Below are 24725 nucleotides of genomic sequence, written 5' to 3'. Positions count from 1 at the left end.
GAGGCAGGTTCACAAAGAGCCCTAGAAAGGAGCTGCTCAGCTGCTGAGCAGGCAGGGAAGGGCCTGACACTTTGTGGCAAGTGCACACACTGCCTAGGCAGACACTTGCTGCAGGCCACAGGGGCTCAGGGCCTGAAGTCTGCTGGCTGTGGCCCTGGGGCACCTGGGTACTCACTGGGTGATGAGGGGGGCAGGTAACTGCACTCCCCTCGGGCTTCTGTGTCCTCATGGGAGCAACAACAGTTGGAACCTCGTGACCCTCAAAGTTTCCCCTTATGTCCCCAGGGTGTGATTCGCACTGACATTTACACACACACTCCAACCCACGCTCATACACAGACACCCACCTCCTGACACTCAGACACACACGCACAGACACTCACAGGGTAACACATGCTGAACACTTGCAGGGGAAAAGAACGGACGAAGTTTCATAAACACGCATCCCACCCACGATGGCACGGCCATGGGCCCTGGAGGCACCACCGCACCGCAGCTGCCACCGCAAGCAGGAGGGAAGAAAGGCTTCTGCGGACAGCCCTCTACCTTTGGTAGGCGCCTCTCCACTGCCTCCGCACCTCACAGGCCCCCTGCTGGGCCTCGGGGGTCACGGGGTGGCTCCCGCCTCGCACTGGCACTGCCGAGGACAGTCAGGCTCTGGGCAAGAGGGAGCACCGAGCAGAAGGGGTGGGGGACAAGAGTTGCCAGAGGTCTGAGATGCTGTAGCCTCAATGGGCCAAAGAGATGTAGCAAGTGACACAAAGCCTGGGTTCAAGGTGAATGAACACACGCACACGCGCACGCAGACGCAGGGCACGGAGCCGGAGGAGAGCACGCTCCCGCACGCATGTGGAGACTTGGAGAGTCTGGAGACTTGAGAGAGGAGACAGTCCTGGCTCTGGGGTAGGGCACAAGGGGCTGTGTGTCCCCGCCTATGTGGCCCTGGGGGATGCCGTCTCTAGGGCACAGGATGTACAAGTTTGTGTGTGAGTGGAGACAGAGTCCACAGCCCAGACTGAGGGACTCGCCCTCACTTAACCTCGCATCCAGTCACAGGAGGAACGCATCTCCCCAGGCAGGCCCAGGGTCCTGGCAGCAGACGGCGGGGCTGGCCTCAGGGGTCAGCAGCAGCTGCTTCCTCATAAGCTCTCCGGGGCCTGTGCCTCAGCAGGCACTGGGGGGGCTGCTGCCATTCAGATGCTGTGTCCAGCACCTGCTCGCTGCCAGGCAGTCCCGGGGCTCCCTTGCCAGTTCCTGGCCCAAGGGAACTGACCCCGCCATGCCAGGGCTCTGAGGACCCCTCCCCTGCCAGCAGTGCTAACAGAGAGAGGCCTGGGGTGACGTCCAAGATTAGCTCTTACAGTGGACAACAGCATGTGTCCTTTGGGGACATGTGAGCTGATGCAACAGACATAGATCTGTGACATGGATGGGAGGGTGGGCTCATAAAACGTGCATCCTGGGAGCGCCTGGCTGGCCCAGTCGGTAGAGCACGCAACTCTTGATCTTGGGGTTGTGAGTTCAAGCCCCACGCTGCAGGGCAGATCGTACTTCAGTTTTTTTTTTAAAGGACATCCTGATGTAATATGTACATGATGTGTGTGTGATGTGTGTACATGATGGGAGTGTCTTTCTGGGGCTCTGGGTAGCATGAACGGGGTACAGCTGAGGATGTGGACAGAAAAACCCTCACGCGTCGTCTGCAGGAGCCAGATTTCCAGACAGCGATTTAACAATCCATAGGAAGCATCTTCAGAAGAGTCTGTACCCTTTGCCTGGCGGTTCAACTGTTAGGAAGTCTTGTCTGAAGTTCAGACACATAGCTACAGAGCTTGGGGCATCGGGATGTCCATCCCAGCAGAATGTACAATGTAAAGGCTTCTTCACAGATGAGGGATGACATCAACTTTGGCATGCTGAAGTCTCATGCAGCCATTTAAAAGGCATGTTTGTATTTTTTTTAAGTTTTATTTATTTAAGTAATCTCTACATCCCACGTGGGGCTTGAACTCACGCCCCCGAGATCAAGAGTCTCATGCTCTTCCACCTAAGCCAGCCAGGCACCCCTGTATTTTTTTAAATAAGCACCTATTACATTAATAATAAAAGATAATTTTATTCATTTATTTATTTAGAGAGTGGGGGTGAGTGGGGGTGGGGTAGAGGGAGAGAGAGAATCCCAAGCAGGCTCCATGCCCAGCGCAGAGCCTGACGTAGGGCTCAATCTCATGACCTTGAGATCATGACCTGAGCCGAAATAGAGAGTCACTTAACCGACTGGGCCTCCCAGGCACCCCCATAGAAGGTAATTTCTCATTTCCAAAATGAAAAGGGGATAGAAGTCATTAGAAATGTTGAGAATTAGGGGAAATGCAGCTAAGAAAAGATGCTAAACCACCAAAATTTAGTTTTTGAAAAACTGTGGTGGCGTAGAATTCATGGCGGTATTAAATTTTTAAAGTAGCACCCAGAAGTGCTTGTATCATAAACTCCAATTTTTAAAAAATTAAATATGTGGATGAATGGGTACAAAAAATGCAACAAAAGGTGGTTATTTAAGTGGCAGAATGTTGATAATTTTTATTGACCTCTCCCCCTGCCCCAAGACTTTGTGCTTATTTGGTGTTTTTATGATAAATGTGCACTAGTATTATAATCAGAAAAATACCTTTTTTAAAACAGCGGACAGATGAGCGACTATGCGTATGCGACTGTCGCCCCACATCGTAGAAGAACATCATGAGGCAATGGGAAACCGCAGCCCTCCAGGTCCATCGGCATTCACATGGAACTTTCCCGCTCAAGCGGACTCTACGCCTAACGACACAGAGCAAGAGGGAGGGTGACACCCCCAAAGCACGGTCATGCTGCAGCACGCCACACTCCTGAGACTGGGCACTGGGGCCGCTCTTCTACTGGGCATGGTGAACTTTGGAAAGGAAAGTGGTCTCCAAGAAAGTAACAGGCAGGCTTGTGGGGCCGGAGGAAAGAGGTTCAGGGCCAGGGAGGAAGTGGCTGGTTAGGGGAGCTTAAGGTGGAGAGGGGAGAGCTGGGAATCACCTCGAAAACTCACGGGACCGACTCTGAAGACTGAGATAAGCAAAGAGGCAGCAGCGGCCAGAACAGACTTTGGGATCGGCTCAGAAAAGTGACCGTGCGTGGGCCAGTGTGTGAGAAACACACTGTTCATGTTCCTTTAATAATTTATTGTTAAGAACCACATCCAGCCACCAGGGCTGGGTGCCATGTACCAGCTGGGGACGGCAGCCATCTTGGTCCGGGGAGGCCAGGGCCAGAGGGGTGTCCAGGCAAGAGAGGGCTGAAAGAGCCAGCCATGAGTCTGCATCCACACAAGGGGCCTGGAGGCCAGGGCTTCTGAGGAAAGAAGAGGGGGGCGGAGGGGGGTGCCTCTGAGCCAAAGGCAAACAATCCGGATGCCCGATGCTCCGTGCACGACGCTTGGGGCTGCGTCCTTCCAGCCCATGCTGCGGGCATCTCCTAGGTTAGCAGGGTGGAAAGGAGCTGCCAGGGAGGAGATCCTGTCACAGGTGAGCTCGACATCGGTTCCAGGGACCGACCATGTGCTTGCTTCAAGGCCAGAAGGGGGGGCACCCCTTCCGTCTTACAGGGCAGGCCAGAGAGACAAGTGGGAAGGCCTGGGAGTAGGGGCAGGCTGAACAAGGGCCGGTGGCCCACCCAGCGGTGGCCCCTCTAACAAAGGGCCAGGGGAAGGAGGGGGCCAGGAAGAGGGCTGCTCTTTGCCTATCTTCCTGACACCTTAACTGCCATAAAGCAGAAAAAAAATTTTTTTTTGAGAAACCAAGTCCCTTTCAACCCATTAGCCCACAGCTTCTCACTTGCCCACCACATTCCTTCCAGCTCCCCAGAAGCTTCTACCACTCCTCATCTGTCCGAATTCTCCCCTCATGATGCCTACTCGGCACACTGGCCGCTCTCCCCTGCCTTCACTCGCTTCCTTCATCAGCCCCATTTCTGACTTTTACGCCATTCCGTGCTTTTGTGTTATTTCAGGGATGGGCCACAGGCTATATCCCATCTGAAGATAATTCAATATTCAAAATGGGTTTTGGGGTTGTACAAGACTATACACTGGGCAAGAGACAGATGCAAAGGCAGATAAAACAGTCTTGGTTCCAAGATTCCAGAAGCAGAAAAATCTACAAAATTAAGTGCAAAGTGTCACAGGGAAACGAAATTACCTAGCCACCAGCCGAGACTGGGGTCGAACTTGTGTTCAAATGGGGCCTTGCCCGGCTGACTGTTCACTTCCGCCGCAGAGTCTCCAGAGGTGCCTGTCTCCTAATGAGACACATGAAGGCAGGACTTGCCACCATGGGATCATGCAGCCACTCCCAGAGAGGGTGTGCCAAGGAGGCCAACACATGCCTCTGCCCACAGTCCACAAACCAGCGAGTGGGGCTCTGGCACACCAGGGGCATCCCTGCAGCCAGAGCGCTTTGTTGGAAAGGAACACAATTCAAGAGACCTTGCCAAGCCAGGCTGGCATCTGAGTAATTATATTAATGAATCTCTGAGTTACAAAATCTAATATTAAATGGTGGCTTCAGGACCATCATCCTCAGTGACTGACCCACATGGCCGAACACTCCCGGGCAGCAGCATGGCTTGAACAGACCGTGTGTGTCTGTGTGTCTGTGTGTGTTGTTTAATTTAAAAGAAATGCTTGTATTTGAAACTGTGCCCAGAGATCTGTGTGCTGGGCCCACTTTATAAACCACAATACCATAAATAAGTGAGAGAAATCTGGCCCATCCGCGGGGCAGGGGCCTCTCATTTGGCCATATTCTCGGGCTGGCAATACCCTGAGGATTACTACTCCATGGAGCAGTGGCCTTTGTGTTTGAAGCCAGCACTGCTCCCCACAGAGTTCCCCTTGGCACAGCAGGCAGGGCCTTGCTTGCAGACTTGTGGGCCCTGCCTCCCCAGTCTGTGCTCATTAGCTATCTCGATCCCAAGTCCAAACTCAAAAGTTGAGCTCCACACATATAAGGGGCAGCCTGCAGCCCAGCTGATCCCCCCGTTCAGGCCAACCACCCGGTGCAGACCAGATCAATGAACCACCATATTTGCCATCGTCTGTGGGCCCCCTCCCAGCAGAAACAAGAACCCAGTTGGCCACACTGTGCGTGTGGTCAGGGCCAGAGGGCACCAAGTAAACTACAGCCAGGTAGTAAACTAAACATGCACTAAACGCAGGTGAGAAAGAAGGTGCTATAGTCTCCTGCTTTCTTTTCCAGTACACATGCAAAAGGTAATCTGTTACAAATGACATCGGGTAAACCAGACTTCTGTGAACTCCACGTGCCAGAATAGATGCAGCTTCCTCCCCCTGTTGCACTTGTAAGGCCTCTTTTGAGTGGCAGAGTCCTGCCCTAGTTGCTGGGTCTGGGAGTGGGCTTCTGAGGAAGTAAGTTCTGGCCCTGGACTCAGGGCAGCCCTTGGGCCAGCAGCCCCAACGGTCTGCTCAGGTCTGCACGGGAAGTGCTGGCCTGAAAGGCGAGGGAAGCAGGCAGGTTTTGCCACTTGGAAACTTGTTGATAGGCAATAAGGGATTGCTGTTTAATGATTTCTCCATTATTATTATTTTGTAATAATGGGCAAAAGATCCGCACCAGCACCAGACTGCCTAGCAAGGGCTTACACTCAGCACCGTCTTACCTACAAAAGTCTCTAAGCTTTGAGGGTGAAAGACCCTCTCAGAAGCCCCGTGATTCCCCAGAAAGTCTCCCAGCCCCAGAACCCTACACATAACCAAGCAAAGCAGAGGAAATAGAGCTGCAAGAAATGCAGAGAGGAGGCGGGGCAGGGGCTCTCCGCTGGCAGAGGCAAGGGCTGTCTGGCGGAGAGGCACAGAAGTCCTGCTAACCTCCTCCCCACCCCCCAGGAAGGGCTTCTCGGCCTCACCACCTAGTGATGTTTGGAGCCAGATGATTCCTTGTTGAGGGACTATCCTGTGCACGGGCCTCAACTCGTTAGATGCCAACAGCACCCTCCCCCGGTTGTGAGAACCAAGTGTCTATAGACATTGCCAAATGTTCCCTGGAGGTCAAAGTCACCCCTGGTTGAAAACCACTGTTCTAGGGTCACCAACCATCCTGGTGTACAAGGGACAGAGGGATTTCCTGGGACAAAGGACTTTTAGTGCTGAAACCAGAAAACTGGTCATACTATGACAAGTTGGTCACCCACCCTTCCTTTCTCCCAACTAACCTCAAACCCGCCACCTGCCAATAAACGCATTTCTTCCTCGGGAATGTGAAGAGTAGCTCTTCAACCACCCAACAGGAAACTACGTCTCATACATCAAAATAGATGAAATCCCACCCCATAGCTGCCTCTGGGGCCAAAATATTATCCTTGTCTCCTGTGTCTTCCCAGGCGCCATCTCCCAGTGCCATGACTTCCAAAAGGCTCTCTGAGACACACTCCAAATTGCTCACATATTTCTTATATTACTAAGGCCAAAATTGGCCTAAAAATCTCATAGGGGAAGCAGTCCCGCCCTGGAGGACTTGACTGGGGTGCAGAGTTCTGGTTTGCCCATGTTCAGCTCCCCTTCAGCTGGTGGTCCCAGAGCCATGAAGAGGTCACCTGGGAAGGGGAAGAATGGAGACAGACCATGGGCTCCCCCGTTCTTCCTAACAGGCAGCTGAGTCTCGCACAACCTGCTACACACAAGGAGGGACCCTGAGACCCTCTAAAGAAGAGATGAAAGAAAATGGAGCTTCCTGCCCTGGCACTGGTTGAACACCTAAGGGTAGATGGCCTGTCTCATCCCTGCAGCCCTCCACCCAGGGGACCCCAGCCCGCTCAGCCCCAGGCACAGTACCCCCGCCCAGCTTTCTAACCATTTGCATCCTCCCTTTAAAGGCCTCTCTTTCCTTGGTCCCCCAGGGAGCGTTCTTATTACTATGGAAACAATGATGTCATGTGGCCGGGTGGGGCTGCAGGTCCCTCCCACCACCTCCTAACTAGGTACCATGTCTGCCTACGTCACCAGTCAGAAATTTATAGCCCAGTGCCGGGTATTTATAAGGTGGCTCTGGTGTGACCACAGATTCAGTGCAGGGCTGGCAGCTATTTATAGCCAGAGAATATACACTTATTACACACACACACACACACACACACACACACACACCCGTATTCTGGGCCACGTGTTATATAACTGCCATTATGCAATAACACCCATTATATAATAATTATGCGCTAATGGGGATATAATCCGCAGGCATAATAAGGACACACTCCTCAAAGGCTGCACTCAGTCAGCCTCCTGCAGGCCGCCTCCAGGGATCTCCTGATCTCTCTGCACACTCCGCCCACTCCAGAAGAGTCACCAGGTGTCACCCTACTCCCGGCTGTCATCTGCAGCTTCTCCTAGACAAGCTGACCCAGCCGCAAAGCTCTCCCCAGATTCCTTCTCCCAGTCATGTCCCTGCCGCTGGCCTGGAGAGAACACTCTTCTCTTTGCCATATCTTTAAGCCTGACACAAAGAATTATGACGGGATAAATCCCGGAAGGCTGAGGCACACTTCACCCCCATTTCTAAAAAGTTTTATTTATTTATTTGAGAGAGAGAGAGCAAGAGCGCAAGAGAGAGCACAAGCTGGGGAGGGGAGAGGAGCAGAGGGAGAAGCACACTCCCCACCGAGCAGGGAGCCTGACCTGGGACTCGGTCCCTGGACTCCAGGATCATGACCTGAACAGGCATGATACTTAAGGCAGATACTTAACCAACTGAGCCACCCAGGCACCCCCCATCCCCCATTTTAAGAAAGGAAAAAAGCAGCAGCCGCCGCCGCCGACCCTGGAAGGAGCCTGTAGGGTCTAGAAAAGCCTCCAGGATGCCAGGCTAGTTGACAAAGAGTCTACCCTACGCGGAGGATCACTCTAGCCCTCCAGGAAAGAGCTGGGAACCTGGCTCCAGAGAGGAGAGGCTAGGGCCAAGCAGGGCACAGCCAAGCAGGCTATTTCTCAGCGGCCCCTCCTCTCAGTGCCCCTGCCCCCCCCCCACTCCTTTGGCTGAGCCTTTGGGGGGGTGTCTCAGCATGGGCTGGGGCTCAGGCCCTGACTTCCACCATCTGGGTTACATAGCCAATAGAAATGCCCCTCAACAGGATCTTGGCTGCTCAGACACTAATGCGCATTCTGCTGGTCACCCAGCTCCCAGGAAGCACAAGCAGAAACTGTCACCTCAGCAGGGGGGGGGGAGCGGAGGGGGACAGGGACGTCCCATACCCGGGGTGATGGGGACACGGATGGAATGGACAGGGAATGGGAAAAGTCAAGACCACAGTGGCACTCCCTGGACCTGATTCAATCAGCCCAAACATACCATCTGCTCTTAAAATAAATATCTCCGTATTTAAGTTATTTGATCTATGAACTGATGAAAAAAATTAGAAGAACCTACACAGATCAGGGAAATGAGTTTCTCTCTGGCGCAGGAGGGCTGTTTGGGGAGCTTGTCTGTCTCTTTCATTTCTCTATTGTTTGAATTTTTTAGAAAGAGTGTGTTTTACTACTATAATAAAAAAAATCGAATACATCATTTATGAAGAGTAGTGCTGAGGTTCAGGTGAAGCTTCTGGTCTCTGCATCCCACGCTGCAGAACCAAATGTCTGCTGCTCTTCGGGGTCTGGGACGTCCCTGACAGCATCACTAGCTTGTCACATAGGCCTGGGTCAGCCGAATAGCAGATCCCCTGCTCTAGTCAACAGATCAGCAGCCCCAACACACAGAGAGACCACGATGCAAGGTATTAGGAGGGACATTCGGTAAGAGACTCTTAGATGGGCTCCTGCTTCTCATGAGGGAGAGGAGCCCCAGACTGCTGCAGCCTAGGCTCCTGCTGCCCTGAAAGGGAAAATGGCATAGGACACACAGGGGAACAGCAGGGGCTAGGAGGTTCTGTTGCCATGCGACTGAGAGGACAGGCAAGGAGTAAATGCAGGCAATGCTCTGTCTGAATCCTTCTGTTTCTTCCAGGCCAGAGGCTCTTAGCTGGGGCAATTCTCTCCCCCATGGAAATGTCTGGAGATATTCTGGTTGTCATACTTGGGGTGGGGTGTTGCAACTGACATCTGGCAGGTGGAGGCCAGAGATGTCGTTAACCACCCCACAACGCCCAGGACGGTCTCCGCGACACAGAATGGTCTGGCCTGAAAGCCAGTGGTGCCGTGGTGGAGAAACTGCTTTACAGGATCTGCTGTCAGTGGTTAAGAGGTTATGTCCCTGTCTGACTAGACACAGAAACAGGAAAATCTCTAGCATGGGCTAGCCTCTCCCTACCACCCCACCCCTCCACGTGTTGGGAGAGTTTTTACGTACACAGACCCAAAGTTTTCAAACTTTAAGAAAGGGGCAAAGGCAAGAGTTTACATGAGAGCACATAAAAAGACAATGTAGAGAAGATTACTGCAAAACTTCCAGCAATCATCTGGTTACTTAGGATAATTACATTCATTTTTATTTCAAACATTGATTCCAAGCAGACTCCCAGGAAAAGGGTGTGACAGAGCAAGGATCAGGGATCCCAAGATCCAGCCCAGCTGCCCAGCCCCAGGCCTAGACTTCCTGCCCACTCTACCTGCCTTTCCCCACACTCTGGGGAGGGGCGCCGAGAAGCCGAGCTGGCCACGGCAGGGCGAAGACATCCAGCGGACCCAATCCAACCGTATCATGCTGCCTCTCAGGTCAGAGGCAGGGGGCCAGCTGGTGGGGAGGCCAGTGTCAAGGACAGGCCAGGTGCCCGATCACTGTCTCCACCCCACGTGCTCAGCAGCTGGGGGAGCCCTTGAGCTGAGCCACAGGCTAGGCGCCAGCCCCACCGTCTCAGCTCCTAGAGAGCAACGGAGACCATGGGGACCCACACAGCTTTCTCCTCTGAGACTCTGCCAAGACCAGCAATCCCCATGAAGTTCAAGGAGCAGCAAGGCCCACAGGTGGAAATGTTCAGTGACCTAGATCCTGGGGTCTTTCTGCCAGAAACTCATCGAGTGACCTGAGTGCCTTGACATCTCTGTACTTGGGTTCCCGTCTCTGTACGGGCCCGGGGATAATAATACTTGCCCTGCCTATATCACTCAACCATTGTGAGGAGGGAATCAGCTTCTGGCGGCTGAAAAGGCTCAGCCAGCTGACAAAAACGAGCTAATTCCTCACCGTCTTTCAAGATGTGGTTCAAACAGGTCATCTTCCAGGAAGACTCCCAGGCCCCCCGGGTCTGATTCACTGATCCCCTCACTGTACACAGAGACCGCTGTGTGTCACCTGAGGACAAACACGTTTAGCCAGGAGCACAGATTTAAAACCAGAATTGGTGTGAGAATTTGGGTGGTGAACACAGACAGGACTCAGCATGGTGCCTTAGCCACAACTGGGCCTCTGATGGAAAAATGGAATTAAAGCAGGGGAGGGAGAGGAGGGGTGTGCCCCTTCCTCCACTGGACAGGGAACAAGAAGTTGTTGGGAGCCTGAACAAATGGGTGCCCCTTAAGTTACTGGATGTCCCCCAAATAACAGCGAACATAGGTTCTGACCTGGGGCGGTAGCATGCCAGGTCATCATTAAGACATCAAAAGTGAGGACAAGAGCCAGAACACCCCCTCACATACAGACCAATAGATAGGCCACAGTGGCTGGTGGGGGGGACAAGTCACTTGGGAGACAAGCCCACAAAGAGCAACCCCAAAATATTTTTCTAATCCCCAAAGCGCCAGAAAATCAGTAGATATCCATACGCACAAAGTAAAAAACACAGGCACCCAGGGGGTGAGGCCCAGTTCAGCCAAACCTCCCTGCCACAGCCCCTCCGCCTGGTGGGACCCTCTTCTAATGCCAGCAACCCCTCGGCTCAAACATGCTTAAAATGGCGACGGCGGCCTGTGGGGCCGGCGTTTGTCGTGCTGTTTTCCACGGTGCCCTTGGTGCCAAGAAAAACCTATCATCAGAAATGCCATCAGCTATATTTATCTATCTCTCAGCCCCCCAGCCTCCTTCTCCCGTCTGCCAACCAGGCCCTGCGGAGCCCCCTCACCCAGTGGGCACACTTCCCTGTTGCTGACGCCCGTGACCACCTGCCCAAGCCTCACTCTCCAGCGCTCTGTTCCTGAGCCGTGGCAGTCAGGCCTCCACAACTGATGGGCTGCGGCTCTTCTTACTGCATTGCCGGGATACACCCACATGTACCCCAACAGGCGCCGGTCTGGGTGTCTGTAGTCCCAAACAGCTGGTGAGGGCAGCCCTCCATCTCCTTTCAGTTCAGCTCCCTGTCCTCAAAGTCCTCCGGGAGCCATGGGCCGTTTCCTCTGGGAGAGGCATCCATGGCCGCAGCATCTCACAAATCAGCCATCATGGAGAGATGAGAGGTACGGGGTGGGGTTTGGGGGGAGGGGAGTGAGAGAGCAAGCCTGGGAAGACAGGAGCTTGTCCCAGGCCTGTAGGCAACAGGACGCCAGGCAGCTGGGTAGACTTGTCACCTCCCCCCATTTCATTCCCTGACGGACAGTGGGGAGCCCCAGCCTGTATTTGAAGACACAGAATTTCCAAGGAATGTGCATGCTAGAAGGATCCTCACTCCCTTCTCATCCAAGAGGGAAACAGCAGAATCTGGGACACTAAAGGGAAAACGGCAAAGTCAAGGTTCAGGACTACTCAAATCCTACAGCCGTGCCGAGGCCTCTACTAAGGACATACGGGAAGTACAGGCTAACATGGGAATGTTCTTTGGTGCCAGGCATGTCAGACCTTTCCCAGCCCAAGCAGTGGGCTCTAACCTGACCCTTCCCACCCTGGGGCCTAGCACAGAATGTCTGAAGGTGAACCAACAACCATATCCTAAACCCCCACACTTCCCCCTCTTGCTTGTGGGGGCAGCCCCCACTTCCCGTGTCAGCCCTCTCCCCAGAAGACCGCCCACCGCCTCCAAGCCCCCAACTCAGGAAGGAGTTCCAGGGAACCAACCCCTCTGAAAATGAAGCAACCCAAATAAAAATTTTAAAACCCAGAAGCTCTTTCTCTCCAGCCCCCTCCCCCTCCACTGGCAAATGAAAACAAACAAGAAATCAAAGAGGCCTTTTGTGTGAGCACCGCGCTGACACGGCTGGGGCCTTTGAAAGGACTTCTGAATCGGACACTGAAGGATAAAATAACTGAAGCGTGGCAGCTCCTGAGACAGGGGTGGGGGGTGGGACCCGATGGGGCAAAGAGAGAAAGGGGTGGGGAGAGAGCCACCCTCTTCCTTGGGCAGAAAAGGGGATGCTTAGCTGGGCCCTGTCTGCACAGCTGCTGCAGGACACCAGAACAGAGGGGGACCATGGCACGGCCCTCCGCCCCTCTGGCCCACCCTTCCCCGGCGCCCCAGGTCTCTGCAACACTAGAAAGTGGCAGAGATGGGCCCTGCGTCCCTCTTCACAGCCCCTGGTGAAGCCTTAGCCTGTCTTCCCTCCCCTCCAGCATGGATCACTGCACATTCACGCCTATGGGACAGCGCCTTCTAGAAGTCATCATGAGGCCCTCACCCAAACCCTGCCAGTTGCATGCAGGAGTCTCTCATTCTTAGAAGGGCCTCATTCACAGTAGGTTCACCAAGTGTGTATTTCATGAATAAAGGAAATTCGACCACCCTACGACAGTGCCAAAAGTAAACTGAATCCTCAGGAAGTCCTTTTGCCTGTCGTTGTCTGAAGCCCAGCCCTCCTGCTGCAGAGTGGCCCTGTTTCCTCTGGGTGGGTGGTGGTGCACAGTTGGTCACCATGCTCAAGTGTCCAGGTCCCCTCCGGCTTATTCACAGCCCGCGCACTGCTGGTTCAAGCTCAGACAAGGGTAAGTCTTTTTTTCCCTTGAGCTACAGCTTCCAACTCAGCCAGCAGAGTGAGCACTCCACCAAGACCCCTGTGCATCACGGCCAGTGCAGACCCCTGACCGGCTGGGCAGATAGGCTATGGACAAAGGGGATAGGAGAAGATGGTCAAGGGAGTCCTAGAATGAGACCAAGCCAAAGGACTGGGTCTGGGCATTTCTGATCTCCTCTTTGGGGTCACATCCCCTCTTGAGGCTAGCCTGACCCCCCATCACCCCTCCATCCCACCAAGGAAGGCATCATCCCTTTCACATTAACAGAACACAGGTGGCCTATGTCAGCTTCACAGGTGCACAACCTGGACAGTCACACACACCCCATGCTTGGTTTTAATGCTCTCCCTGTTGTCACACTGCAGTCCCTAATCATTTTGAACTAGGAGCCCCACACTTTCATTTTGCACTGGGCCCCACAAATTATGTAGCTGGAAGGACCTGCAAATCCTGTGGCTACCATGGGATCTGATCGTGCCTGGAGTTTCTGTGTTCCATACCAAATGCTCCAGTTTAAGAAGGCCTCCAGGGAGTGGTGACCAAAATGGCAAGGGTTTGAGGAGCTGCGTCTGGCGCGGGAGGGACTGGCAACGTTTGGCCTGGAGAAAGGACAGCCTCCTGGGGAGAAGGGTGGAAAGGAACCATGAGAGCAGGCTTCAGCATCTGAGAGGCTGACATGTTACAGAAAACTTAGCTTTCACCTGCGTCGTCCCTTACCAGAAATGAGACTGGCAGGTGAAGGTGATAGGGAGGCAGCCTTGGGCTCACGAAGTCCTAACAGCAGTGACTGCGGCAGCTGTGAGCCGCTGCCTGCCTGCTCTGTGCCCGTATGTATGTGTTAGCTGCTTTCATCCCTTTACCCATTCTCTGGGTTGGACGAACAGAAGAATTTTACGACCACAGTTGACCTTTGCACAACACTGATGTCTCCTCCAGGATGTTCTAAAAGGGACCTTACGTTGGGTTAAAAGATGATCTGTAGATCTTGCTCATCTTATGAATCTGGTTCCTGGGCCCTGCAGTCTCCACCAGCCCTGGCACCAGATGGTGCTGCCTCGAAGATGCAGACCGGTGGCATTTCTGGGCCTTGAAAAAGGAGGCCGTGGGTGAGGTGGCACAGGGGCCACGCTGGGGGTTAGTTGCCCAAGAGCAAGAGCGTGGCTGCTGTTCCTACGGCCCCTCCCATGCACTGCCACCAGAGCCACCAGATAGGCCGAGTGTCCAGTGAAGACCTAGGGGCATGGCTGGCATCGGCTGCATCTTGGTAGGGCTAACATGGCCGAACGATGCCCCCTACCACCAGGGAAGGACCCAGATGAGGAGTCCTCCCTTGGACCTGAAAACCAGTGCTCACTGCAAAGCCCTGAACTCTGAAGCCGAGAGCAAAAACCGGGGACTCTTATACCTGAGAAGGGTGACCGTGCACTTGAAAGAGTTCACTTAGACAATTCCTTAGGTGCTAATCCACATCCTGTGACAGGTAAGGTCCAGGCATCCCAGACCTGGAGGTGAAGAGGGAGGCAGAATCTCCTTTCAGAGCACTGCACTGAACAACCCAAGGGAGCACAGACTGTGGAGTCCAGACAGAGAAACCCTATAGGACAAATGACCCAGGTCCTTCAATAGCAACAACCCAAAATCTGTCAGAAAAGAAACCAAGATGGAGGAGGAGGACCACCTAGAGGTTGAGTCTTGAAAGAACTATCGACCCATTGCAATGTGTGCACCTGATTTTTTTTTTTTTTTTTTTTTTAGCTCTACGCCCAACATGGGGCTTGGACTCACGACCCCAAGATCAAGAGTCACATGCTCTACCGACTGAGCCAACCAGGCGCCCTTGGGTGTACCTGATTCCGATTCTGATCCTGACCCAGACAAACAAAATTAGGAGACGAATAGGGAAATGTGAACACTGACTAGACTGACCATAGTAAAGAAACTGCTGATGATTTTTAGGTGTGACAGTGATATTGTGGTTATATTCTCCACAACTCCTTATCTTCAGAGATGTGCAGAGATATATTTACAGATGAAAAGCTACAATGTCTGGATTTTCTTCTAAACGACACAACGTAGGGGGGCAGTGGGGGGTATAGATGAGTCGAGACTCGCTGTAAGTTGGCAGACTTCTGGCACGGGTAAAGAGGGCTCCTTCTACATGTGAATTTCTCCATAATGAAAAAGCGGAGATAAAGGAAAGGACCACCACCCGAATATCTGGACTTCATGGGCCTCCACCATGGGCCTGTCGGAGGAATCTGACAGAGAGAAGCTGGCATTTCCATTCAGTAAAGCATTTTATTGCTTTCGGATTTTTTTTTTTTTAATTTTTAAGCAATCTCTCCACCCAACGTGGGGCTCGAACTCACAACCCGAGATCAAGAGGCATATGCTCTACGGACGGAGCCAGCCAGACACCCCAGATTTTGCTATTTCCTAAGGCCAAAGCCTAGGTTAAGGTAGGTCTGAAGATACCAGTTCACCTTCAGGGCCCCGTGGAAGCTTTGTAAAGAGTCTAGCAGCACTTCCAGACCAGCTCAGCCATCCTTCCCCACACAAACAGAAGCCTCCTAGACCCACACTCCCAGCCTATCTCCGACCGCCTGCCTTAGGGCAACCTCTTTGGATGGAAGGACATCACCAGGGATACATACCTCTTCCATGACAATGCTCTGACTCTGCTCTGCCTCAATGTCCCCTCCTAAATAGGACAGACACATGGCGCAATTCCTTCCCAGCAGAAAGGCTAACTTTCATGGAGGTCGTAACACACTCTGGGCGGTCTTTTGGACCCCGCACACTGGGAATAGAGCTCCCGACATCACACACACATGTCCTTGATTCCCTCCCCAACCATGGCTCCTCTTGAAACTTCAGGTGGGGCAAAACAAGAGCACGCGAGGGCCACGGATAACGACGGCAGGTGGAGGTAAAGCAGTGCCCCCATACTTAGCACTGTGTCAAATTCACTTGTCATCAAACCCGGCACCACCAGCTCAGCCCAGACTGGGATCTTCGGCCCAGTTTTAAGGGAAGAAAAGTACTTCTTTTAGAATCCACAGCAACTCTTGTCTGAGCCCTTGCACCTTAGCCCCCACTCCCAGGTTCCAGTGGGAGGAAGGAACAAGGGGCAGCCTGCTGAGGACGGCGGAGTGCATGGGCATGGAGAAGGCTATGCTACCACATTGATGCTATTTGGGGGATTAGCCAGGAGAAGACATTTTCTAGCAAACTGGGGTGGCTTGGGGAGAAAGCTGTGCCTGCTTCTCGCATTCTTGAGATCATCTACGCCAGGCCCACTGGTGGCCCGTGCTGCAACCACTCACCCCGCTAATGCAGTGAGGCACGTTTGAATTAAAGCAATTCCAGCAAGAAATCCTACCTTCGTTGAAACTATCTGGAGTCCAGGGAGCCGGAGTATAGATGAATTATTTAAAAATGTCCTCAGTTCTCCACTCAGCTTTTGTCAAGGAACTGGACCTCAGCCGGGACAGAAATGGCTGCGGCTGCATTCGATGGGGCATGAATTCACTCATATTCCTGGGCAAATGATCTCATTATAGCTGGGGGGGCGGGCGGGGATGCCTCCCTTCTCCGGACACCTGCCTGGTGAGTCCAGAAGCTAGGAGGCTGGCCACAAACGGTCTCCTTCATCACACACACTTCATCCTACCTCAGCCCCATGCTGGCAGCAGTCAAGAATTTGGCCTAAAATAAAAGAGGAAAGGGAAACAGCTCGGCTACAGGGATCTAGCTAGAGAGCAGGGTAAGAGGAAGCTAGAGAAAGATGAGTACTGATTTCCATCTTAGAGGCCCTAGTTCTGAAATCAGAAGGTACTGAATTCCCTTGCAGAAGATCTTTCTGACAGACACAAACTCAAGGCTCCAAGCTCCCCCGAAGCTACCTCCAACACCACCAGGCACACACCCTCCCCACTCTGACTTGCTGTGTAGACAGAGAATGAGAGGATAACTTCTCAAATTTTTCTTTAGTCTCATTTCCAGAAAGAAAAAGGACGAACAGAGGAGAGGACTGAGGGGTCATAACAGTCACACAGGGCCAGGTGCCAGCCTAGAGAGATTCATGAAGGGAGCAATGGCTTTGGGGCCAGGGCAAGGGTTGAGGGGGGGTTGTCCACTGCCTCCAACCAACCACCAAAGCCACCTCTCAGAATGAAAGAGAATGTGAATGAGTAAGGAGAGAGGCCTCCAACACCACCTTTTCTTCCCCAGAGTTGTCCAACATATAAATCCTTAGTGCTAATCCTAGTCAAGGTTACCTTCCTGACTCAATGCTAAAAGCTCCCCAAATTTCATCTCTGGATTAAGTCATACCACTCCTCCCAACTTCCCAAACAGGCAAGGGAGTGACCACAGCAGAAAAGTGAGTTGCTTTTCTTTTTTATGAATGAGCAGGAAGGAAGACACACACACACTTGCGGGAAAGAACATTCACCAGAGTTGAAGTTAAGCCACATTCTGTTACATTTGCATAAAGAGAGAAAGAAGGGAAACAAGAGGGAAAAAAATACCGGAATGGTGGAAAGGAAAAACACACACACACACATACACAGAGAAAAAGGTTTGGTAGCCCTCTCATTACAAGTTGGTTGGGCATAATGTAAACACACTTCTGCCTTGCTTAATCACAGAGTGCCGCCCGTTTAGGTTTCAAAGGCGGCAGTAAATTGGGCGTAGCTGAGTGGAGGCTAAAAATTAACCAGCCATCTCTGTTTCAATTTGTAAGAAAACAAAAGCGGAAAGAAATTATAAAAAGGGAAAGGGTAGGGGGGGCAGTGAAAGAACAGAGGAAGAGAATTGCACCACCCCGGCCCAAAATGCTGGTAAAACTGGAAAAGCAAAGAGGAGAACTGGAACCACTTTGGAACACAAAAAGAAAATGAAAATTTGCAGAGTTTTTGTATTGCTTGTTTCTCTCAGACCACCGCCGCAACGACGCCCCTCCCTGCCATGCCTGTGCTGGGGAGAGCCTCAGTGCTTCCCAGCAGAGGGGTAGGGGCTGTGGGCAGCCATCCTGGGGTCTCCCCACTGCAGCCGCACACCGCGGAAGGGAGAGCGCAAGGAATCTCCTGCGCCTTTTCACTTTCTATGAAGTCAAATGACTTTCCTACTCTTCGGCAGCCAAATCCCATCCACAACAGCTCCCGCCTGGGCATCTGGGCCCCAGAATCTGCTCGCTGCTGCCCTCACTCCTCTTTTCTATTCATTCTGGCTCCTAACCGGAGGTTTTACACACCCCTCTCTCCGCCGAACTGCTGCCCACCCCGCTTGTGCCAAATCCCGCTTTTCCCCAGGACTTGCGGGGAAGCCGCAGGAAAGCCAGCACCTGGCTCTGAATACTTCTTCTGAGTCATTTTAAATGTGAGCAACGAGTGATTTTTGTGTGTGTGTGGCAGTGTTCATCACCAACTCTCACTATTGTGGATAATTCTGGGGCAGCCTGGCCCCAGTCCTAAGACCTGCAGCGTCTTTTGGGTAAGACCGGTCCTCCAAAGATGGAGATGCATGACAATCCAGTAGATACCGTGGCAAGGGAGCGCAGGAGGAAGAATGGAGAAGGTGGAGGGAAATAGAAGAGGGGAAAGGGGAACATCACGCAGGCTGCAGCCCGGGGCAGGACAGGCCCGCTAGTTAGGCCCATTGCTTGGATCCTTTGGAAAGAAGAGGAACCATACACAAAACAAATGCCGGCAAGTAAAATAAAATGGGGAGGGGGGTTGAGAGTGACCTACCTGGAGTGTGGACAAAGTAAGCCAGATAAAGATCCAGTTCTTTGATTGTGACTCCAATGTGATGTGGCTGGACGCAGAGACCGGGGTTCGAGCACTGGGGCGACTTGTAGAGCCGCTCCCCATCAGTACTTTCCAGGGGGATCCCCTTAAACAAAATCACCATGACCAGGTCCAGCCGCCACACCTTGTCGGCCTGGCGCAGGCAGTCAATCCGCCGGATCTTGCCCTTCTGGTCGGGGTTGGAGAGCACGCAGCAGGGGGGCTTCTTGCCCGTGATGGTCAGCACAAAGTCCTCTCGGAACTCAGGCCGGATGTCTTTGCGCAGCTTGGCCAGCAGCCGGGATGCCCACTTCTGCTTGATCTCGGGCTTCTCGCCCAGCAACTCGTCCTTCACCGCCCGCTCCTCGTCTTTCGACATCCGCTTCTCGTGCTTCTTGAAGTACTTGCGCTTCCGCGCCTGCAGGTTGAACCAGGTGTAGGAGAAGGCGCGGACGTGAGGCAGCAGCGCCTCGATGAACGGGTGGAACTCATCCTGCAGGCGGCAAGCCGGGAGCATGCGGGGCGAGGGAGGACGGGAGGAGGGGAAGACGGGGTGAGGGGAAAAGAGAAAAGGAGAAAAGAAGCGTTAGAAGAGGGGCACAAGAAAAATCGCCTCCTCCTCCTCCTCCCCCCTCCCACGACAATTTTCTCTCGTGATTGTTCTACAGAAGTGTGGTCTGGAGCCACCACCAGCCTCGCCAGCCGCTTGCTCCCATCTCAGCCTCGGCAGCCAGACAGAGGCACCCAGCGCCTGAGCACACACCTATTCTCTCTCTCTCCCTCACTCACTCACACACACGCGCGCACAGACAACGTTGCGGTCCACACACACACGCTGCTGGTATCCCCGCCAGGCTCTGTCGCGCCCATGACATCTCCATGTTCTATCGCTGCCGCAAACTCCTGTCAGCTCGCCCCGGCGCGGAGTCCGGTCTGCACCGACTCCCGGGCACGCACAGGCGAGGCGTGCGGGGGCCGCCTCGTGTCCCGACACCGGTCGGGTTTTGGCCACCCCCAAAAAGAGAGAACATGACATCCAGGAGCCAGCGAGGAACCGGATTTGGGTTTCCCCTCCCCAAGCTGTTTTCATTCTCTTTTCTCCTGCTCCAATTGGAACATCCACCCCAGCATTTTTTAAAATCAGATCTAAATCCTAAATATGTGATTTCAGCTTTGTTACCGACACCGATACTAATGTTAATCACAGTAATAAGGAACAAAACACTTCTTGTTAGCACAAATAAGGTGGTTGCCTCGGCCACATTAGGGTTAAAAGCTACGTGGGGCGTCCTGCAGCCCCTTCCCCACTGACCCCTTCACCCTCTTTCCCACTCAGTCAGGTGACAGAGGGTTGGGCTCCCGTTTTTTGTTTTTGTTTTTTGTTTTTTTTTTTTTTGCTTGTTTGCTTGTTTGAAGTTTAAATAATAATTGATTTCTGTTTACAAAAATAAAACTGGAAAAAATTAAATAATTACCATTGATCTGAAGCACCCGGCAAAGCCCAACGCCCGATTCTGAGCTTCTGGACTCAACAGAGTTGTGAGTTGGGGGCGGGTGGGGGGGAGGGGGAGGGGGAGGAGCAGGGGAGGAAGGTAAATGTTTTAAAGGGGGTTATTATTGGTGTTCTGGGGAATAGGGGCCGGGCTTGGGTGGATTCTCAAACCCTTCCCCCTCCTCCCCCCTCCACGCTCCATTGCACAGAAGGGGGAAATTAATATTTTTTTTGAAAAGGAGCAAAAAGAAAGAAAGGTCAGGGATAGCAAGCAGAGAGAGGGAGCGAGCCGGTTGCCACACACGCCAGGTAAACAAAAGCCAACAAAAAAATGTTCAATTTCGCCTCCTGTGCATCCTCTTTCAGTTTAAAAGAGAGAGAGAGAGAGAAGGAAAATATGCAAAATTTAAAAATCAAAACCTACCTCCCAATCACCACCCCCAACACACAGCACACCCTACCCCACCCCCCACCCCACCCCACCCCCCGTGCAAAACAAAACAAAAACAAAAACCAGGAGGGGGAAAGCGGCAGCTGAAGAAAAAGGCTTTCGGCTTTGGCAGCGGCACAGGGGTGTAAACTTCGCGCTGCCTCCCTCCGCCTCTGAGCCTGATCGCAGGCAAAGGGGGAGCTCGCAGATTCCCGGGGAAGAGGACGAGTTCGGACCGGCTGCAGACCGTCGCTGGCAGACGCGTGCAAAAGAGAGAGAGCGAGTAAGGGAGGGAGGAAGGAAAGAAGAGAGAGAGGGAGAGAGCGAGGGAGGACGTGGATGGGATGGTGCTGTGTGTGTGTGTGTGTGTGTGTGTGTGTGTGCGCGCGCGCGCGCGAGTGTGCGAGTGCGTGTGTGTGTGTGTGCTGGTTGGGTTTTGGATTTTTTTTTTTTTTTTGCTTTTCTCTCTCAAACTCCCTCTCTCTCCCCTTTCATGCTCAATCCCCATCCATTTGCCTGTGCCAAAGCCAGTAAAAAGGGGGGGGGAGGAAGAGAGAGAGAGAGAGACAGAGAGAAGGATCCACCTATTTGGCAATGAGACATCCTCGAGCAGCCAATGGCTGTGTCCAAGGGGAGGAGGGAACCGGGCGAGCCGGGAGGGTGGGGAGAGCCCCCGGCAGTTGGAGACCAAAAACAATTTGCCCAATCGACAAGTTCACGTCTAATGAACAAGCAAAGTCCAGCAGTTATGAATTTTTCATTCCAGGCTCCCACTCGGGTCCATTTGGCAGCAGCCAGCCAGCAAATTTGGAGGGGGGGCCTGTAGAGCTGGGGGGACTAGGATTGAGGAAGACACGGATTTTTTTTCTCTTTTTTTTAAGCCAGAAAAAGAAATAAATAAAGGCCTGGCTCGGGCGGGCGCCCCAGAAGGCCTTGGGGAGAGCAGCTGCGCCTTCTCTGTGTTTTGGTTTCAGTCTCTTTCTCTCAGGCCCTCACACTCTCTTTCTGGTTCTATTTCTTTTTTTATTTATGGAGCGCACAGGGGCGAGTGGAAGTTTTCCTCCCTGGCCATACACGCGAGCCTGCGGTGCTATGAATAGAAAGAGAAGAAAGAGAGCTCGGAAAGTGTCGATGCCAGCAGCACTTCCAGGGCAGGGACCTGGCGCCCAGGGTGCGGCCACCCCTTCCTCCCCGGGCCTGGCTGCCGCTGGCAGGAGCACTCCCAGACGAGGCGCACCCCCACCCCCAGGCCCCCAGCGAGCTCGACCGCCTCCCTCAGCCCACACCCAGCCACGCACGCTCCATTAGCGGTGACGAGGGATGCCAACGCAATGCAGCTCGGCTCGAGAAACTGCAACAGTTTATTAAAATAGCCTCCTGTCACAGCACTCCGCTGACAAGCACTACATGCAGCCACAAACACAACAGCCAATCCCAGGGAGAAGTGACAAAGGCAGGAAGATGGACACTACTTCCGAACAGTCAGAGTCTTACGAGGCCTCCCCCCAACCCCCAGACACTTCATTCTTTGCTTTCTCCAGCTTTCCCCTCTCCACTTGATCCGCATTTAGTGTTTCTTGGTTGGAGGAGGGGCAACACTCACCTAGCCCCCAATTCAATTCAGACTAAAGGGCCCGAACCCCTACGGAGGAGCAAGGTGCAAGAGTGTACAAAAAGAAACCGATCTGAAAGGGAGAAAGCGAAGACAGGAAACAACAAAACGGAAAGGAAAGGGCTCTAGCAGGAAAAGCGGGACAAGTTTGGGGAAACCAAGTCATAGGGAAGAGGCCTCCCTCCCAGCCAAGTGGGAGGGTGAGCGCAGGACAGGGAAGCCTGCGGTGAGTGCCATCTCCACAAGGTTCTCTCTGTGAGGGGCTACTGCGCAGCCTGCCTCAGGCCTTGGAGAAGCTATAAGGAGGAGACAGTTATTAAAAGAAGGGCAGAGACCTCCAACAGACAGGGAGAGGCTGATCCCGCTCGGAACTGTGTCCCTACAGCTGCCCTCTCCCCAGGCGATGCTCAGCCCTCAGCTGGCATGGGGGGAAAAGGTCACTGCTCACTTGTGCCCCTTTCTTCCCCATCTGAAACCCTGTGCTCCGTGGCCTTTATGCTGGCAGAAAGGTTCCCGGAAGAGCGCCTGGGGTGTGCCAAAACAAAACATGCAGCCCTGGGCTGGCGCTGAACCCTGACAATGGGAAAGGTGCTGGCCAGCACCTGGGACCCCGGTCCAGGTCCTGAATGGTCTGAAGTGAGCTCACAGCTGACCCCAAGAGAAACAGAGGTGAGCAAGCAGGAGGCAGGTGTCATTGCCGACAGGCCTCTTAGAGTGGCGTTCAATAATTAACATCATGTTAATAACCAGCTTCAGTCCAATTAGCCAAAGATGTTAACTGAGTGACATAAGATACCAAACCCTGCCTCTCCACCTTGAGAGAAGCAATCTTACTTCCTAGAGTCAAGATGAGGTGGTAGAAACCAGAAGTGAGTTTATATTTGGCACATGGGTGTTTTTCTGGCATTTTGATTTATACTAAATATTAGACACGGAACAGAAAATGGCCAACATGGGCCTCCTGGAGAATTCTGGCATATTCTGTCTCACAGACCACAGTGCCGGGTGGAAGAGATGCACTAAACATGGGTTGATTCTGAAACCGGTGGTACAACTGGGTGGGTGGTGGGGAGACGGCGGATGGGAAGATCCATGTGGAAGTTAAGGAAACAGGACAAGATCGTGATTCACTCCGGGATGGAGGGAGGGGTCAAAGGTCGAGGGAGTGGCAGAGAGATTGGACACAGAAGTGGCCCAGAAAGGCCAGGAGAGTTTCTCAATAGAGCCTCAGGGATCCACACAGAGCCCAGTGCGCCCCCTCAATGCTCCCTTAACAGGAGGAGCAACAGGCCCTTCCCAGGATAGTAACACGGAAGGAGAACAATCGTCAATTGTCCTTCTCCTGCCAGTTGTTGTAACCTTGAAGGTGGGCAGAGTGGATTCCCAGGGAGCACTCTCCCCTCACCCTGTTCCCACAGGGGCCACTGTCTAGGGTGTGTGGGGGAGTTTTCTGGAAGAGTGGCCTCAGGCCAGGGTATTCCTAAGGCTTGGAGAGGGAGGGGAGAAGGTATCTCTCTTCTGCGGGCACACACAGAGAGGAATCACTCAGGTTCCATGAGAAACACTTGGTTTGCCCCCACCGCTGCAGCCTCCTCCTCCTCCATGCCACTGGTGGTGGCTCTAGGCCCTGGACACGCCCCTCAGGAGTCCCAGACAAAAGGGGACTGTCCCCCTTTTGTTAAGAGAGTGGAGGCTCTGTTGGAAGATTACCTGTCCCAGACCCAGCCTCCTTCCCTTCTCCCCTCGCGCCTGGGCTCAGGGCTCAGAGGCTCTGCACCCTGCACACGGACAAGAGCCAAGACAAAAAACCTTCAGACAATTCAAGGCTTCTCCAAGGGCTGAGTCACCCACAAGTGCAAGGGTTCAGGGGATAGAGGAAGCAAGGGGACAGGCAGGCCTCTGAGGAGAGGGGAGGAGATAAGAGAATGAGAGAAAAAAACCAAGGTGAGGGAGAGGAAGCCAGTGATGCTGGTGAGAGCCAGGAGCAAAAAAGAAAACTAAAGACAAGGAGGGAAAATAAAGGAAAAGCAGGCAATTTTGGGGGAAAGGTATTTTCTTCACTTAAAAGAAAAATCGAGAAGCCAGAGCTAAGACTTTAAAAATTAACATGGGCTTTTTGGTTTGTGGAAAGGAATCTTCTGCCTTTGCAAGAGTAAGGCCTCTCTTATTGTCAAGTATATAGAATTTGATTTTTTTTAAAGCAACAGTTTTCACTGAAACATTTCAGAAATACCCATGCCAGTTTCAGCCATCACTAGGAATAATGTGCCTCCAAAAGAAAAAAACTGATCGGACCACAGAAAAAGAGGAAAAGAACGAGATAGAGAAAAAGAGAGAAAGAAGAAAGCCAAACCTGAAGAGAGAAAGCCAAGTTGGGCCCAAAACTGCCAAAGAAAGAAAGACAAAGATGGAGAAAAGACAGGGCCGAAAAGAAAAAAGAAAAGAAAAGAAAAAAGAGAAAAACAAGGAACAAGGACAAAAGACAAGGGCTCTAGGT

The 24725-nt window shown here is 52.9% G+C and overlaps 1 protein-coding gene across 12 annotated transcripts in view; it reads right to left on the bottom strand.

Annotated features, from left to right (window-relative positions):
- The window catches only part of NFIX (nuclear factor I X), a 96104-nt gene that overhangs the window by 49132 nt on the left and 22247 nt on the right, over positions 1-24725 (bottom strand). For 3 of the 12 annotated variants that reach the window (XM_026488128.4, XM_048227189.2, XM_044380009.3), the window contains exon 2: positions 18656-19187. In XM_026488128.4, coding sequence (XP_026343913.1) covers positions 18656-19187 — 532 coding nt within the window. Of the gene's footprint in view, positions 1-18655; positions 19227-19487; positions 19691-20169; positions 24245-24725 lie in introns of those variants that run through there. The other 9 variants (XM_026488126.4, XM_048227191.2, XM_057311552.1 and 6 more) reach the window with 7 other exon arrangements.

This window comes from Ursus arctos, unplaced genomic scaffold (genome assembly GCF_023065955.2).
Source record: "Ursus arctos isolate Adak ecotype North America unplaced genomic scaffold, UrsArc2.0 scaffold_14, whole genome shotgun sequence".
Classification (NCBI taxonomy): Eukaryota; Metazoa; Chordata; class Mammalia; order Carnivora; family Ursidae; genus Ursus; species Ursus arctos.
The sequence above is the reverse complement of the archived record's forward strand: the minus strand, read 5'-3'. Positions and strand labels throughout refer to the sequence as shown.